This window comes from Vulpes lagopus, chromosome 6 (genome assembly GCF_018345385.1).
Source record: "Vulpes lagopus strain Blue_001 chromosome 6, ASM1834538v1, whole genome shotgun sequence".
Classification (NCBI taxonomy): domain Eukaryota; kingdom Metazoa; phylum Chordata; class Mammalia; order Carnivora; family Canidae; genus Vulpes; species Vulpes lagopus.
In genome coordinates this window covers 100436230-100454222 of record NC_054829.1, presented here as the reverse complement: position 1 = coordinate 100454222, position 17993 = coordinate 100436230, and the positions used below count along the sequence as shown (strand labels likewise).

At 33.2% G+C, this 17993-nt stretch overlaps 1 protein-coding gene across 5 annotated transcripts in view; it reads left to right on the top strand.

The window, feature by feature from the left end:
- CENPE (centromere protein E) overlaps positions 1-17993 on the top strand; it is an 80917-nt gene that overhangs the window by 14927 nt on the left and 47997 nt on the right. For 4 of the 5 annotated variants that reach the window (XM_041757727.1, XM_041757726.1, XM_041757724.1 and 1 more), the window contains exons 10-21: positions 2458-2545; positions 2874-3003; positions 3530-3649; positions 5058-5216; positions 7927-8068; positions 8909-8997; positions 10256-10423; positions 14444-14518; positions 14746-14865; positions 16679-16801; positions 16885-17050; positions 17504-17658. In XM_041757727.1, coding sequence (XP_041613661.1) covers positions 2458-2545; positions 2874-3003; positions 3530-3649; positions 5058-5216; positions 7927-8068; positions 8909-8997; positions 10256-10423; positions 14444-14518; positions 14746-14865; positions 16679-16801; positions 16885-17050; positions 17504-17658 — 1535 coding nt within the window. The remainder of the gene's footprint in view (positions 1-2457; positions 2546-2873; positions 3004-3529; positions 3650-5057; positions 5217-7926; positions 8069-8908; positions 8998-10255; positions 10424-14443; positions 14519-14745; positions 14866-16678; positions 16802-16884; positions 17051-17503; positions 17659-17993) is intronic. The other variant, XM_041757725.1, reaches the window with a different exon arrangement.

Genomic DNA, 17993 nt, shown 5'->3' with positions numbered 1-17993 from the left:
TAAAAAAAGTGCTACCTTGCATTTTAGAAACTATTAAAAATGGTAATTTTGTCATGAAAGTCTTTAACATAAACTGTAGCTTCTGAGGGCACCTGGGTGGTTTAGTCAGTTAAATGTCCCAACTCTTGATATCGGTTTAGGTCATGAGCCCTGTGTTAAGCTCGTGCTGGGTGTGGAGCCTACTTGAGATTTTTCTCTCCCCCACTCCACTCTCATGTTCTCTTTCTCAAAATATTTTTTTTTTAAATGTCTTTTAAAGATTTTATTTATTTATGAGAGAGAGAGAGAGTGCGTGCACACAAGAGGAGGGCAGGGAGGGCCAGAGGGAGAATTAGACTCCCCATTGAGCAGGGAGCCCAACATGGGGCTCAATCTAAGGATCCTGGGATCATGACCTGAGCTGAAGGCGGATACTTAACCAACTGAGCCACCCAGGTGCCTCAAAGTTAAAAACGTTTCTAAAGTTCATTTAAAAGCATCTGTATCACTGTTGGGGATTTACCCCAAAGATACAGATGCAATGAAACGCCGGGACACCTGCACCCCGATGTTTATAGCAGCAATGTCCACAATAGCCAAACTGTGGAAGGAGCCTCAGTGTCCATCGAAAGATGAATGGATAAAGAAGATGTGGTTTATGTATACAATGGAATATTACTCAGCCATTAGAAATGACAAATACCCACCATTTGCTTCAAAGTGGACAGAACTAGAGGGTATTATGCTGAGTGAAATAAGTCAATCGGAGAAGGACAAACATTATATGTTCTCATTCATTTGGGGAATATATATAATAGTGAAAGGGAATATAAGGGAAGGGAGAAGAAATGTGTGGGAAATATCAGAAAGGGAGACAGAACATGAAGACTCCTAACTCTGGGAAACGAACTAGGGGTCATGGAAGGGGAGGAGGATGGGGAGGGGGTGACTGGGTGACGGGCACTGAGGTTGGCACTTGACGGGATGAGCACTGGGTGTCATTCTGTATGTTGGCAAATTGAACACCAATAAAAAATATTATTTTTTAAAAAAGCATCTATCTGGCAAATTACCTATTTTAGGCTACTATAGTATCAATTAAAAAGCTTAACTATGCAGTAGGTAGGATTGGATAGCCACAGAGTTTATGAGAGCTCCATGAAAACCATCTAAATTTTCATAATTAGTAAGGAAATTCAGAAAGTTAGTGGAATACAAAATTAATATACAGACATTAATAATTCATAATACAAACAACAACCAGTTAGTATATTTAGTATACAGAAAGACACCATTTACAATAATGACTTGAAGATCTAATACCTAGGTAGAAACTCAACAAAAATTACCCAAGATCAAAATAAAGAAAACTCTAAAGCAGACCTAAGGGACATAATCAAATATTAAAATAAATGGAAAAACATACTTAGATGGGAAGTTTCAAAATTATGAAGATGTCAGACCTTTCTATGTTAATTTCCTACAGCCTAACAGAGATACTCATTGAGCATGTCCTATGTCTACCAAACTAGTGGATCCTGCAACCTGTGAATAAGAAATGAGTATTTGTGTTTTAATCTGGCATGTTAAATAGCGTATTATATCTGGCATATTATAGCAGTAGGTGAATAATTCACCTGTGAAGTAATAGCTGTCCAAAACTATTTATTGTAGTACTTTTTGTGTATGTGGTAGATTGAAAACCTACATGTCCCTCAATAGAGTGCTGAGTGAATGAATTCTGATATATCCGTACAGTGGAATTTTATGCTGGTAAGAGGAAGGAAAAACACCAGTGTTTACTGATATGATATATAAATTAAAACAAAAACCCAAAGTACAGATTAGCATATATACTGTGCTACTATTTGTGTAAAAAGGGATAGGAAGAAACAAATGTATATGAGTTTGTATTTCTAAGAATCTTTACAAGAGTCCACTAACAAAAGTGATTTCCCAGTAGGAGGACTGGAACTGGTTAAATGGAACATTAGAGTGGAAGAGAGGTTTTTTTTTTAGTGTTGTTTTTCTTGTTTTGTTTGTTTACACGTAAGCCATGAGAGCATCTTAGTTTAAAAATAAGAACTTAGCCTATAGGAATTAATTTGGTTGCTAAACATATAGTTGCCTATACGTGGAGGTTTGGAACAAACAGATTTAAACTGAGGAGCTAGGCTTTTTTTGGAAGTGAACTTTTCTTCCCTCTGATTTTTTTTTTTTTTTTTTTTTTTTTTGCCTTAGCTATCTATTTCTTTTCGTTCTTTCTCTCAGGTGATAACCTTTCTGATCCACTTAATAGGTGGGAGGAATAAGGAATAATACCACTCCTTATAGCAGTGGTATTAAAGGGGGTTTCAGTCTAATCAAAAGCATATACTTTACCATCTGATGCTTTAATTTCTAACTTCTCATAATTTATAAGTTCATCATCTAGTACAGAGGTCAATTTTTGTTTTCATGTTTGCCTAATAAATGCAGGTGTGCGACTCAAGGAAGGCTGTAATATAAATCGAAGTTTATTTATTTTGGGACAAGTAATCAAGAAACTTAGTGATGGACAAGTTGGGTAAGTTTATTCCATTGTACATTTACCTATTAATGCTTACTTTCATGAGGTTGAAAATTGTAATGTTTCAGTTGCAATCAAATAATGTACTGATTTCTTCCATGTATTAAAAAAGCTTTTGTGAATCTGAGCATGTGTAGTTATACATATGACTGTGATCTAAATTTTTTATTTTAAATATTTTTTAGTTAGTTTTGATCTGCCTCACATAACCTGTAAAGAAATTTTTTTAAACTGTAGCTAATTTAAGATTCTGCATTAAAAACCAACCACTTTGTTATATAAAAATTCTTATTATTTTTTTTCCCCAAACTCCTTTCTCACTAAGTGGTTTCATAAATTATCGAGATAGTAAATTAACACGAATTCTCCAGAATTCCTTGGGTGGAAATGCAAAAACACGTATCATCTGCACGGTTACTCCAGTGTCTTTTGATGAAACCCTTACAACTCTACAGGTAAGTTTAATTTTTATTTCAATGTGGGGGGAAATCATCTTTAAGCAGAAAAAATAACCTACTAAAATTAGGTATCTTTTTTTTTAATGATATAATGTACCAGCTACAATAAAACTGATGTGTTGCCTACTAAATTTCACAATTTAACAGTCTTAGAAGATAAGACCTGTCTTCCAGTGTGATTGCCTTGGATTAATTAACTATTAATAAATAGAGTTTGGAGGAAGGAGAGGTACTTTCAAGTAGAAGCAAACTTCAAAGTAGAGGGAGCATTTACACTGGAGTTACTGGGATTCCAGTAAGCCAATGTTTGTAGGTTCGCTGTTGGCATCCATCTGTCTTTAAGATAATTTCCTTCACTCTTCTGAAGACTAGTAGCCAATGTAAATTATAAGGACATGGAATACTCTGCATGTTCAAAAGTATCTTAATCTACCTAGGAAGAGTATTGATCTTTCTTTATAAAAACTATTTAAAAACCCTAAATATTATTAATTAATTTTTTAATATTGAACACTTAACCCAGTTTGCAAGCACTGCCAAGTATATGAAGAATACTCCTTATGTTAATGAGGTATCAAGTGATGAAGCTCTCTTGAAAAGATACAGAAAAGAAATAATGGATCTTAAGAAACAGTTGGAGGAGGTATGTATGAATGAAGTATTTTAGTAAAGAATAGGGACAGAATGAGAACTAATATCTGCCCAAATGCCCAGAGATCCATTATTCATTAATAGTTGAGATCTATAACCTAAATTTATTGGGGTGGGGGGTTATATGTTTATTTTTTATTTTATTTAAATTCAATTAACATGGGGATCCCTGGGTGGCTCAGTGGTTTGGCGCCTGCCTTTGGCCTAGGGCGCGATCCTGGAGTCCCGGGATCGAGTCCCATGTCGGGCTCCAGGCATGGAGCCTGCTTCTCCCTCCTCCTGTGTCTCTGCCTCTCTCTTTCTCTCTGTCTATCATAAATAAATAAATAAATAAATAAATAAATAAATAAATAAATAAATAAATCTTAAAAAATAAATAAATAAATTCAGTTAACATATAATATATTATTGGTTTCAGAGGTAGAATTCAGTGATTCATCAGTCTTATATATAACACCCAGTGCTCCTTATATCACCCAGTTACCCCATGCTTCCACCTACCCCACCCCCCTCCAGCAACCCTCAGTTGTAACCTATATTTAAAACAGCTTTCAAGTAAGGAGAAATCAACTCATAAAAATTTTAGTTTAATTTACTATAAACTGAAAACTTTAGGTTTCTTAAAATTATTTTAGATTTTTTCATTTCCAAAGGGCAAAATTTGAGATTTTCAAATGAACCAAGTAGAGCTATTCTTTCTAAATTATCACAGATACATAGGGAATTAGGTTAAAAAGAGAGACCACATATAGTTACTTAAAACTGTCTTTTGTATTTTCACATTATCTTGAATTCTTCTTCTGACCCTGAGATAACCGTCTAATATGGTAGCATAATCACTTGTCATAATTTCTTTGTTTTAACCATCATGGTTTCATATTTTGTAAAAATCTTATATTTTAGTTATCTTTTTTAAAATGAGCTGAAATTTTAAAAAATAAAATATAAAATGAACTAAAATGCCAAATGGAAGTCTTATGAGAACATCTGTTCTTTTGCTGTAGGTATTGCCAGTCTCTGCTTTTATGACTTCTGTACCTATTATTTATATATTTTTAGGCAATTAATGGAATTACTTTAACAGCCTTGTTACAATCTTATATATGGCATCTAGAATACTCACATGGGAAAAATACATTTTATACTTCATTATATGTTTGAGAAATTACCATGGTAACTGTAGGTAGGGTATATTTCATTTCACTAAACCTGATGTGGGGCTCAATCTAACAACCCTGAGATCGTGACCTGATCTGAAGTCAAGAGTCGGACACTTAACCGACTGAGCCACCCAAGATCTGCCACATGTGAATTTAATATTCTGTTCTTTTAAACTACTTTCAAGGATTTAAAATCTAGCTACAATTATTATTAACATAACTTAATATTACATACCATAGGTTTCCTTAGAGACTCGGGCCCAGGCAATGGAAAAAGACCAGTTGGCCCAACTTTTAGAAGAAAAAGATTTACTTCAAAAAGTACAGACTGAGAAAATTCAGAACTTAACACGGATGCTGGTGACCTCTTCTTCCCTCACATCACATCAGGAATTAAAGGTAAAATTTAAAAGATGACAACTCAGGCTTGGTATACAGAGACTAGGATAGGTATTCCTATATGTTTATTATATAGTTACGTATCTCTTAACCCCTTGATACAATATATTCAGAAAACCTGGAACATTTTGTGTGTTTGCTATGCATCAGCAAAACCTAGAGGTTCACTAAAAATATTGATCTCTGAGCTTACATTTAGAGATTTTAATTCAAGAAGTCTGAAATATTGACAAGCAATCTATGTACAGTATTCTTAAGAAATTCTGACGAAGTTGGCCAAATGATTGGAAGCGTAGATGTCTAGGATATATGGTAATATTTTCTGTTTAAAGAAATATTAATCTCAGGAAAATTGATCTAGAATATGGATCACAGTGATCAAAATTCTGACTTCTAGTATGTGTACTTTTTGTTTTGACTAGTTAGGGTTTTTTAGTCCAGTAGATATTTTTTGGCTATGATGGTATCATGATTAAAAGGATAGCCTAGAGTTTGACTGCATGGATTTAAATCCTGATGCTGTCAATTCCTAACTCTACCTTAGGCAATGTCTTAAATCCATTTGGTTGCAGTTTCCTTATCTGTAAGATAATTTGATTCCCACCTCATAGGATTGTTGTGAGAATTAGATGAAATAATACATAGAATGTGCTCAGCATACTTTCCACAGGGCAGATCCTCAAAACATGGATGCTCTTAAGATAATTATTAGCAGACATTATGTTCAAGTCACCATACTAGGTATAAAGAAGGCATTTCAAGAGCTATTTGTTGACTGACGGATGAATAGGAAACAGCCCAATGGAAGGTGTAGGGAAGAATATTTCAGGAAGAGATCCCCAAGTACAAATGCTTGGAGTAGTGAAAACAACATAATGTATTCCTTGGACTTAAAATATTTTGGTGGCAGGGTCTGACTTTAAATCACAATGAAGGATTTGAATATTACATTATGCTAAAAGCAAGGAAAAATCTTATATGGTAACATGATCACAGTTATATTTCAGAAAGATGTGATTGCCAATGTGCATCTGATTGGCTGGGACTCTACAAGGACTGTGACTCTAGAGATGGAAAAAAATGGATAAATTGGAGAGCTATGTAGGAGGTTGACCCAACAGGACTTTGTGATTGTTTAGATGTGAGGGGCAGGGAAAGGGCAAAAGAGGTATACAGGATGACTTGTAAACATTGCTGAGTAGCTGGTAACAGTATTCATTGTTAAGGAACACCAAATGAAGAGCAGTGGAGCTGCTGTTTTATTTGGGACATCTTCAGTTTAAGACTTGAGGCCATTGAAAATGCAAATATATGAAAGTCAGGTGAACAATGTGACGTAGAGCGAAACTTGGACATAAGCTACTGCAGATCCAAAGTCAAGTCATAGTAATGGCTGTGCTTGTTCTGAGAGCATGCTGAAAGTGAAAAGAAGACCAAAGACCAGATCCCCAGAACAGTTTTTTAGATAAAGGCAGACAATTTTTTAGATAAAAACAAGCCAAGATTAGCTCTAGACTAGAGATAAGAAGGAAATCAGGTGAATTGTGGTCACTAAAGGAAGAGCATATTTCAGAGAGGTTGTGGTCATCAGTGTCACATTCTGATGAGAAGTTAATTAAGATAAATATAGTCAAAATGTTTTTGGGTTTGGAAACAAGAAGCTTATTTACAAAGCAGTTTGAGTTATGTACTAGGTATGAAAGCCACCTTACAGAGGGTTGGAATGATTCCAAGGGATGGGATCACAAACACAGTAGAGGGGACTGGCCTTAGAGAAAAGGATCATTTATAAATTAGCTCACCTATGAAAATGATGTAGTAAAAGGAATGTGGAGAGGATCAAATAAGATGAAATAGTACTTGTACCGTATAGAAGGACAAGAGAAGAATGGTAGCTGTGAAATCTGGAAAAACACAAGAAGAGGAGGAAAAATCAGCAAAGGAGAGTGAGTAGTGAGGGTAGCTGGCTGAGTGGGATAAAGACCAGAAGACAAAGGTGTTCCTAAAAGGATGAGGAAGTAGACAAATGATGAGAAAGGGCACAAAAGAAAAATGGAAAGAAAATTGTAGCTAGAGAGAAGTAAGGAGTGAAGAGTTTAAAAAAATCAAAAGCAGACAGGCCTGGAGCATTCATTCATCAAGCTGTTAGGAGGGAGCTGGTGAAGATAACAGATGAATAGATAACCAGGGAGCAAGAGGTCCCAAGGGAGAAAGGAACAATGAGGTTAGAAGCTCTGGAGCAGGCATTAGCTTTATTGAATTGAAAAAGAACTGGCATCTTGAAGGCTGTGCGTAAGATTTACTCATTGAAGGAAGTTCAGATAGACTCTCTGTCCCTTCCCAGTGAGAGCTGGACACCCCAGAGTGCTTTGGGTAGCTATGGTGTGACAGTGGCAGGTTCCCTAGATTATTTAAAAGGGTTGAGTCAGCCCATTCCTTTCAATATAGTCCCAGAAAAGTTTGTAGGGAAACTTTCAAATAAAACATGATTTTTAAATCATAGTTTCATCACGTTTTTTTTATGGGGTTAAACACTGATTTTAAAAGTTTGAGTGTTTTCTTAGGATGTCCTTAGACTAATAAGATTTTAAACCAGGCTTAAAAAGAATTCTACCAAGTCCATGGTTTCCAAAAATGTAAACTAATCCCCATGTTTTATAACAGTTGAGCCCAGATCTGCATGAGGTAATTTTGATTTCTACCCTTTTAGGCTAAAAGAAAACGAAGAGTCACTTGGTGTCTTGGCAAAATTAACAAAATGAAGGACTCAAATTATATAAATGAATTTAATATGTCAACAAATATAACAACACGTAAGGCAGCTATAACTGTAATGGGCGAAATTGATGAATGTAAGTACTTTTTCAGCTACTTTTAAATTACAGAAGCATCCCTGTAAAGAATTACTTTATTTATAACTCCATTAATGTGATAAGCATATTTAATAAAATGTATGTATTTTAAATGTGGTTTCATTGGAAATAATGCTAAAAATTAGTGACTTTAAGAAAGTGATTTCACATCTCTTAAGAATGATACACTATAGTTAAAACACATGAGACTTTTTTTTTTTAAGGTTTTATTTATTCATGAGAGGCACAGAGAGAGAGACAGAGACAAGGCAGAGGGAGAAGCAGGCTTCCCGTGGGGAGCCTGATGTGGGACTGGACCCTGGGACTCCAGGATCATGCCCTGAGCAAAGGGAGGCGCTCAACCACTGAGCCACCCAGACGTCCCGACATGAGACATTTTTATCATTGGTTTTGTACTAATCATTATCCAGTTAAATTAGTATCCATATAACATCTGCCTTAAATTTTGTTTAATCTTGAAAGGCTGGCATTACACAGGCATGTTTCAAAATAATGTGTCTCCAACATTAGCAGTATTTTTAAGGGGCATTTTAAAACCTACTTAAAATGATCACTTCCCAAATTCAGAATTTGTCCACTTAACCTATATTGTATTAAGGATTCAGTATTTTATTACTAATTCTTACTAAGAATCTTAATTCATACAGTAATATAAATGATCATATTTGTTATTAATGCATTTTTGGCATTCATGCTGTGAGCACATGTTAGCTAATTGGAGCTTATTACCTCTGATCATATTTTTTTTTTTTTTTGTCTTCAACTTTTAAGAAAATTTATTAACATGTTTATGGATAAATTTCTTTCTCCTAATTATAGCTCTCTGCTCAGAGTCTGATGTTTTCAGTAATACTTTTGATACATTAAATGAAACAGAGTGGAATCCAGCAACAAAGCTACTAAGTCAGGTAACTTAAATGCATGTTATAGTATATTACCCTTACTCTTTTTAAAATTCATTTCTTATTGGTGTTTATGTTGCAGTACATTACTGGCTCTGACTTAATTTCTTTAATAGTTTTGGTTCTAATTATTCACTGTATTCCTAGTTGGTATCTGACATGTAGAAGGAAGCTAAAAACTTCATAATGCAGATGTATGGCAATAGGTAAACTTTTGTGTCTAGTTCTTTACCAGCAGACCTTGGTATCTATGATTTTTAATTTTTTAAGTTTTTATTTTTCCTTAGACAATCCCTAAGGACAAAAAGAGCTGATTCTTTTAAAGTGTCAAAATTCTCAGGCATATAGTAGAAGAATGACACATCAGGGAAGCGTAATACTGCCAAATCATACTGAAAAATAAAAGTCAATATATTAGTACATGTAGTTATATCAAAACTTTAAGGAATACTATAGTGAATTCTTTGGTAGGTATAGAGTCCATGTTTACTTTCTAGGCTACTAATGTCCAAAGAAATACAGTATAGTTTTATAAATGTATTTAAGAAAATTTCATGTTTGTTTTAGAATAAAATTACAGTGATTCTTAGGAATTATTATCATTACTTAACAATTGTATTAGTTTAAATTAAGTGAGTATTATAAAGTGCTTTTACATCTCGAAAACATTCACTAGAAGTGTGTTGTTTTTGGAAAATCCCTGATGTTAATTTTTTTTTTTTAACTTACAGTTTATCACTTTCTGATAATAGTATACAAAACAAAAACAGGCCTCTTTTGAGTATGGTAAAACATAGCAGCCATTTAGAGTGTTAGAGGTCAATAAATAATACCTCTGTTCCCTTTCTAAATTCAGACCTATCTGAGAAATAAAACAGGCATCAAACAGGTGGAGAATTAAATTATCAGCTTTATGACTATGGAGCTTAATGATCTGTGGTCAAGTGGACTTCCCAGGATGCTCCCCAGCCTCTTACATCTGAAAACTTTTACAGTCAGATACAGGCAGAGCACTTGTTTACATGATCTTTTCTTTTTTTCATACCCCTTTCAAAATAGTCTTCTAAGCTAGTTTACAAAGTGCACACCCTTTATTTTACCCTGGATCAAGCTATACCATTAGAAAGATATTGAAGAGAATGGCCTAAATTAACTACACGATTTAAGGTTAAAATATTTGACAAATCCAAATTCTAGTTAAGGGAACAAAGAATATATTATTTGAATTCTCTCTGACTTGAAAATCTGGTTTTGTTTCTAATAGGAGAACTTAGAAAGTGAGCTGAATTCACTTCGTGCCAACTATGATAATCTGGTATTGGACTATGAACAACTAAGACAAGAACATGAAGAAATGGAATTGAAATTAAAAGAAAAGAATGATTTGGATGAATTTGAGGCTCTAGAAAGAAAAGCAGAAAAAGATCAGGAGGTAAGAGATATGGAAACATGAAACTAAAACTACACTTTTAAAATAAGGATCATTCTCTGAAAGATACTTATTTCTAAGGTTGATATGTGGAGAATCCAACCATTTTCTCTATGTATACACGATTTAGAGAATTTAAGAAATAATTTGTTTATATTATTTTTAAAGTATTTAAATCGTATTTGTTTCACTTGTACTTCACACAAGAAGTACCAATTTAAAATGTCTTTGGGAAGGTTTGGTGCATCTGCCTACAGGTGGATTTGTCTTGAAGAAATGATTTCCTTGTAATTTGTATATTAGTTAATTTGTTGAGTACACTGGAAATACTGTCTAGAGTATAACCATTTCCTACTGAGACCAATATGAAATTTTACTATCTGGCTGAATGTTCTATGCATGGATACCATGTATTAATGGATATCATTTTCTTTAAAAAATATATTCCTAAATATTTAGAACATTATTGGAATAACTGGGGAAGCTGATTTTGCTCATGTCTTTTAACATATCAAAGTTACTGTGAAAATTAGTCTAACTAATACTAGTAATGAAATTTTAAAAAATGAAACCGATCACTTAAATTTTCTAAATATTTAATATTAGGCTTCATGTGAAGAAAACCTAATCCAAAAATCCTCAGACTTCAGACACTTAGAAATTATCCAAGAAATTCAAGAGACTTCTTAGAGTCCTTAACCTAGAAGTTACAGATATTATGAATTATTTTACAGAATTTTTGAATGCATATTCATTTCTCTGGAACAAGTGTCCATAGCTGTTATCAAACTATAAAGCGATGTATGACTCTCCTCTCCCACCCCAAGTAGTAGCCAGTGTTCTAGTGTAGTTAAAATATGAGTTTATTTGCAGCTACTTCTGAGATTACTGTAAGGTTAGCCCAAAGGGACACAATGCTTTTTCCTCTATTGCTTCATTTCTCATCCTCTTTTTTTTTTTTTTTAAGGAAAAAGAGTTCAGTGCAAAATGTATTATTTCCATTCTAAGAGGCAGTCTATGTGTTCTCCACAGGGTTTCATTTAATTTGTTTTAAAATTTGCATGTTAACAAAATACAAACTGTTGTAAATTAACCCGTGGACTTCAATCAATAAAATTGAGTTTCATAAGAAGGGATGTGGTCTAGTGTCATGGTTAAGAGCATGGCTCTGGAGACAACCTTGCATCTGAGTGGGATACAAGGCCTTGAGCGAGAGCAAGTCCCAGAATCTCCCAGGGCTTACTTCCTGTTTCTAAGTTTTTAAAATGATTTATATATTCAATTAATAATAAAAACTAAAGCTCACAGAGTATAGGACTTGACTCTCACATCCTGATTTTTTTTTTTTCCTTTTAACCACACTTAAGGGGGTAACAGTGCTTTTCATCATTATTTGGACACAATTAAAATTCTAGATTTTATAAGGTAACCTAAAATGTTAAGTAATAAAAGCTTACTCCGTTCAAAGGCAGTTCCATTCCATTTTAAACTAAAAATGTAAATCTGTGTATGCAGTAAAATATGTTCCTAAACCCCCATTTTGGGGAAAAGCTTATCCAAAAAGGAATAAAATGTCAAATTATAGCCTTAGGACATGTGGTCTTTGCCCTGGTTTGCCTAATGGTCTTTTTTTTTTTTTTTTAATGTATGTATTATATGTTAATTATTTTTGTGGTTTTTGCCCAATTAAGGAGTTATTAAACTGTGCTCTTTTTTTTTCTTCTTTCTTTTTTTTTTTTTTTTTTTTCATTTATGATAGTCAAAGAGAGAGAGAGAGAGAGAGGCAGAGACACAGGCGGAGGGAGAAGCAGGCTCCATGCACCGGGAGCCCGATGTGGGATTCGATCCCGGGTCTCCAGGATCGCGCCCTGGGCCAAAGGCAGGCGCCAAACCGCTGCGCCACCCAGGGATCCCCCCTAATGGTCTTTAAATCACCAGAGCCGTGTATCATTTTCAAATGGGAATATAGAAATACGGGATGTTTAGATAGTAATTTTTAGAAGGAGGGGCAGACAAGGTCAGGTATCAAGCTCAGGGAACAAAAGAAATTCCAACCCTCTAACTGATTTAACTTGATTTATGTTAGAATTTTAACAACTTGGAGGTTTTCGTCTTAAGTTAAATACTTTCTTTCAGCTGCTGAAAATTATAGCTGAAATCTGTAATATTTTCTTAGTGTAGCAACCGATTAACTATCAGTCATGTCGTATACTTTCTCCTATGCTCAACATCTTAAATAATACCTCATTAGGAAGTTACAGTCCAAGCTTTACAAAAGCTAATCTTTCTCCATTAATGAGAACTAACACTTAAAAGTACTATTTCAGATGAGAAGATAAGGTTTCTTTCTAAATGTGTATTTTCTAAAATGAAGACTAATTATTTAGTTCTTTATTGGTAAATGTGATTTTGTTGTACAAAATATACAAACAGGAAAGAAAAAAGACAAAGCCAATTTAAATTATACCCAATGCAAATGTCTGAAATTTTGCCAGTTGATAACCATTAACCATATGTGATGGTTGAAGTGTAGCTAGTCTGAATTGACGTTAGTATAGAAAAAAGAATGTAAGCTATTTCTTTAGTTTTTTATATTGATTACATGAACAAATGATAACATTTTGTTATATTGTCATTTATTTATATCAGTATGTATCAGTTGGATATTTTAGGTTAAAATAGATTTTTAAAACAAATTCTGTTTTTTAATGTGGCCAGTAGGAAAATTTTATTTTTGATATTTTATTTAAAATCAATTTGCCAACATAATAACACCCAGGGCTCATCCTATTAAGTGAAACTTCACTTACTAATTTGGCTCACATATTTCTGGATGATGCTGACCTAAAATGGTAATGCTAACACTAGCACTACTCTGAATCTAAAACTATTTAGGACTGAATTATTAGCATTCAGAAAATATTACTTAAACCAGATGCTATTTTCATAAATCCCTTATATTCTACTAGAATTTGCCATTACTTATTTTCTTCTTTTTTTAGTCTTATTTAAATTCAATTAATTAACATTCAGTTTATCATTAGTTTCAGGTATAGAGTTCAGTTAATCATCAATTGCATATAACACCCAATGCTCATTATATCAATTGTCCTCCTTAATGCCCATCACCCAGTTACCCCAACCCCCCACCTACCTTGCCTTTACTTTTTAAGGACTCGTCGAATTATGAAAATTTCATAATTCTTAGAGAAAATGTTTATCGTGGCAAATTGTCATTTACATGTTTTGACACAAAAGTGTCAAATATTTAATGCACCAGATATTTGATGGAAAGAAAACTTTAAGAGAAATACTTAAATCTTTAAGTATTTTTTATACTTTTACACAGTTAAAAAAATAGGAGCAATAAATCATCATTCCAATATTTTCTGTAGAATGAGTCAACAACAAGGTAATAATTGGTAGTCCTATACATATCTCTGTAGCTTTAGTGAACGGTGATATTATTGTAAAGGCACCACATGAAACTACCCTAAACCAAACCTAAATTCTAAACCACAAATCCTTAGAAAGTATGCCATTTAAAGCTAAATGGATAATTGATGGGAAGAAAAAAAAAATCTTAATATTTTAAGATTAATAAATACACAACTGCATTTAACTTAGCCCAAACAAAATCTATTAAAAATGTGTTGTTGTTGTTTTTAAGTTTGCTTACCAGTTTATCCCTTCCAAGGGATGCGTACTAATTTGCTTTTAATATTATAGCATTATTAACAGATGACATAACTGTTACTTGGGCCATTCTGAGGTTTTTTTTTTTGTTTGCTTGTTTTGTGAGGTTTGGGGATTTTTTTTTGTTTGGCTTATCGTGTTTCTGTTTGTTTTGTATCTTCAAATAATGAGGTGCTCTTACTGTTTTGGTGTTTCTGAATCAGTGAGTAAAGCTGTCTTTTGGGAGTTTTTTTTTTTTTTTTTTCTTTTTCTTTCTCTCTCTCTTTTTTTTTTTTCTGCTTTATTAACTGTTGGTTTGCTCTGTTGTCTATTCACATGCTCTTCCAGATGCAACTAATTCATGAAATTTCCAACTTAAAGAATTTAGTTAAGCATGCAGAAGTGTATAATCAAGACCTTGAGGTGAGCATTTATGTTGGTATTTCTATTATAAGGAACTAGAACTATAAAATGTACAGTATATGTAATTGAACATGATTTCAGAAAATAGAACATTTTGTCTTTTAAATATCAACTTTTTAAAATTTCACTCTTTAAACTATTAAACTTTATTTAAAACTATCAACTATTTAAACTTTTTAATCCCCTAAAATTTAAATCCAATAAAATATGTTTCACACTTCTTATAGAATGAACTAAGTTCAAAAGTAGAGCTGCTTAGAGAAAAGGAAGACCAGATTAAGAAACTACAGAAATACATAGACTCTCAGAAGTCAGAAGATATTAAAACAGACTCGTCCTACTCATCGGTAAAAATCAGGTTTATTTTGTTGTTTAGTCATGTTAAGCATTTCTAGTATACCATTATCATTATTATAGCAAATACTTATATTGAGCCTGCTCTATGTCAGGCACTCTTGTAATTGTTTTACATATTGTATTTTATTTAATTTTGTCAATAAGTCCATGAAAGAGGGACTATTAGTATCATTGCCATTGTATGGTTAACGAATCATTTGTAGAGAATTGAGGATATCACTCTGAATGAGTATAAGTCAGTTAAAGATGAGCTTCCATTAAAAATCAGTTATTCCGGGCAGCCCCGGTGGCCCAGCAGTTTAGCGCCACCTTCAGCCCAAGGTGTGATCCTGGAGACCAGGGATCGAGTCCCACATCAGGCTCCCTGCATGGAGCCTGCTTCTCCCTTTGCCTGTGTCTCTGCCTCTCTCTCTGTGTCTGTCATGAATAAATAAAATCTTTAAAAAAAAATTATTCCAATATTTTTATTTCTAATTGTTTTATGCAAATGTATGCAGAAGTATGTAGTCCGTATCTCCAGGTAAGCACTTATGTTGATATTGATAACTAGAACTATACGTATCATGAGTGAGCATGGTTTTATAAATTTCATTAATATTAATGCATTCTCACTATAATTTAAGTATTTTAACAGTTTGGTATTTTTCAGAAACTGTAGCTCTAGATGACTTTAGTTGGTATAAGATATGGCATTAAATTGAATCTCATGGTGAAATTGTTAATTTTTGCTATTTGCTTTCTGTTCTATTTGCTCTTGGTCCTCCTCATTACTTCAAGAAAGTATTAGTTTGATTCCCATTTTTAACATTCTCTTTAAGAAGTCAGCAGATTCTAGCTGGAATTTCAGTTTCTGTTCTTTTGTTTTCATTTGAGTTTTTCAGAATACTTTTTATTACCTTCTCTTGGTACTCTTCTGTTACCTGTTATTAATGACAAATAATCCATTGTGAAAGTGATCTTACTATGGTAAGGCCATGGGAAGAAAGGCACTTTCATCTGATCCTGGAGTATCTATTGATAGAGTGGCAAGCAGAATTGCCCACTTTTTAAAATTTGTTATTTCTTTCTCTTTATTCATCCAACTTATTCATTTCTTCATTGTGCATTAATACTCTGCCAAGGACATGGATGGCTGAATTTATGTAAGCTGAATTTAAGATAAAAAGTTATATTATCTTAAAATGACACTCAGAGACTGGATCTTCTCATGTATTTATCGATCATTTCCATTTTCTGAGTTGCCCGTTCATCCTGTTTGCCTATTGGATTTTTTGTCTTAACTTGTGATTTCATGTACTTAATTTTAACTATGAACTACTCACCTACCATGTTTTAGAATAACTTAAAAATACATAGGAAACCATTGTGTGTTAACTTTTTGTTTTTTAAAGATTTTATTTGTTCATGAGAGAGACAAAGAGAAAGGCAGAGACATAGAGGGAGACATGGAGGGAGAGACATGTGGGACTCAATCCCCGGGCCCGGGATCCCGTCCTGAGCTGAAGGCAGATGCTCAACCACTGAGCCACCCAGACATCCCTGTGGGTTAACCTTTAATAAACAATAGCAAATTTCTTCAGTCTATGTAACACTATAATTTGGAAAAATATAATCAGAGGTTTTAAAGTATTTTTATTATGGAAAATCTCTTTTCATCTTTCCTAAATACACATTTGATAATTAGCATATTTTCACTATTTTTTATTTATTTGAAATAACATCTGTGTACGTGTTCTCTAAAGTCTTTTCCAATTCTCAGAAAGTTAGATTTCACTAAATTAATTATTTTTATCATGTGTATAGGAAAGCACTGAAGACCTAAAACAAATGAAACAGACTTTACTTGATGCTGAAACTGTAGTCCTTGATGCTAAGAGAGAATCAGCCTTTCTTAGAAGTGAAAATCTGGAGCTGAAAGAGAAAATGGTAAGTGATTCCTATAATATTTATAATAAAGCAGTTTTTACAATCAGTATATTTCTGTGAATTTGTAATATTTTTCTTAATAGAAAGAACTTAGAAGTAGATACAAGCAAATGGAGAATGATATTCAGTTATATCAAAGACAGTTGGAGGCAAAAAAGAAAATGCAAGCTGATCTGGAAAAAGAATTACAATCTTCATTTAATGAGATAACGAAACTCACCTCCCTTATTGATGGCAAAGTTCCAAAAGGTATTTCATAATTTCAGACTTCCCTCTTTGCAGATTTGACTTTATCTGGAAACCTACCTGAAGGATTTTGTGACTACATTTCAATGATTAGAAATCTATTATTCAAAAAAAAAAAAAAAAAAAAAAAGAAATCTATTATTCTCTGATCTGATTTTTTTAATAGCCTAATATAAGTTTCATTATCATTTGGTATTATTATTTATAACTGTTTCCATGGAATTAGATTCATAAGGGTTTAGGAATTATTTTTCAAATAAATTGGACCTAATTTTCAAAAAGTAACAATCTAATTGCTAAAATTTGAAGAACTATTAACAATTAGATTACCTGTTAACCAATACTCTTTCCTTAATAAATTTTATATGGTCTGATTAAATGATCTAACTTTGCCTGTAATTTAGATTGTTACAATAACTGCAAGCTGTTTTATTTAATTTACCCAAAATGTCCTAGGTTTGCTCTGTAATTTGGAACTGGAAAGAAAGATTACTGATTTCCAGAGAGAACTAAATGAAAAAGTTGAAGAAAATGAAGCTTTGCATAAAGAAGTTAAGTTGCTCTCAGCGTTGAAATCTTTACCCTCAGAAATAGAAATGCTGAGGAAAGAGGTAAACACATTTTCAAGCAAATAACTCTTCTTTTGAAATAAAAACCTTTGTGATAGCACTTTAAATATTTTGCCATAGTTTATTTTAAAGTAGCAAGCAAGAGACTATAAGCATTTCATTCAGCTTGTTGGGAATCGAAATGATTGTAGTTCCTCCTGATTTTTACTACTAGACGTAAAAACACATTTTCAAAGCATACTTAACAGTATACTTAGTAACATTATCCATGTTGCAACCATTTCTACAGTTCTCAAATGTTGCATTTAAACAGAGTTCTAGGGGTGTCTGGGTGGCTCAGTCAGTTGAGCATCAAGTCTTGGTTTCAGCTTGGTCAT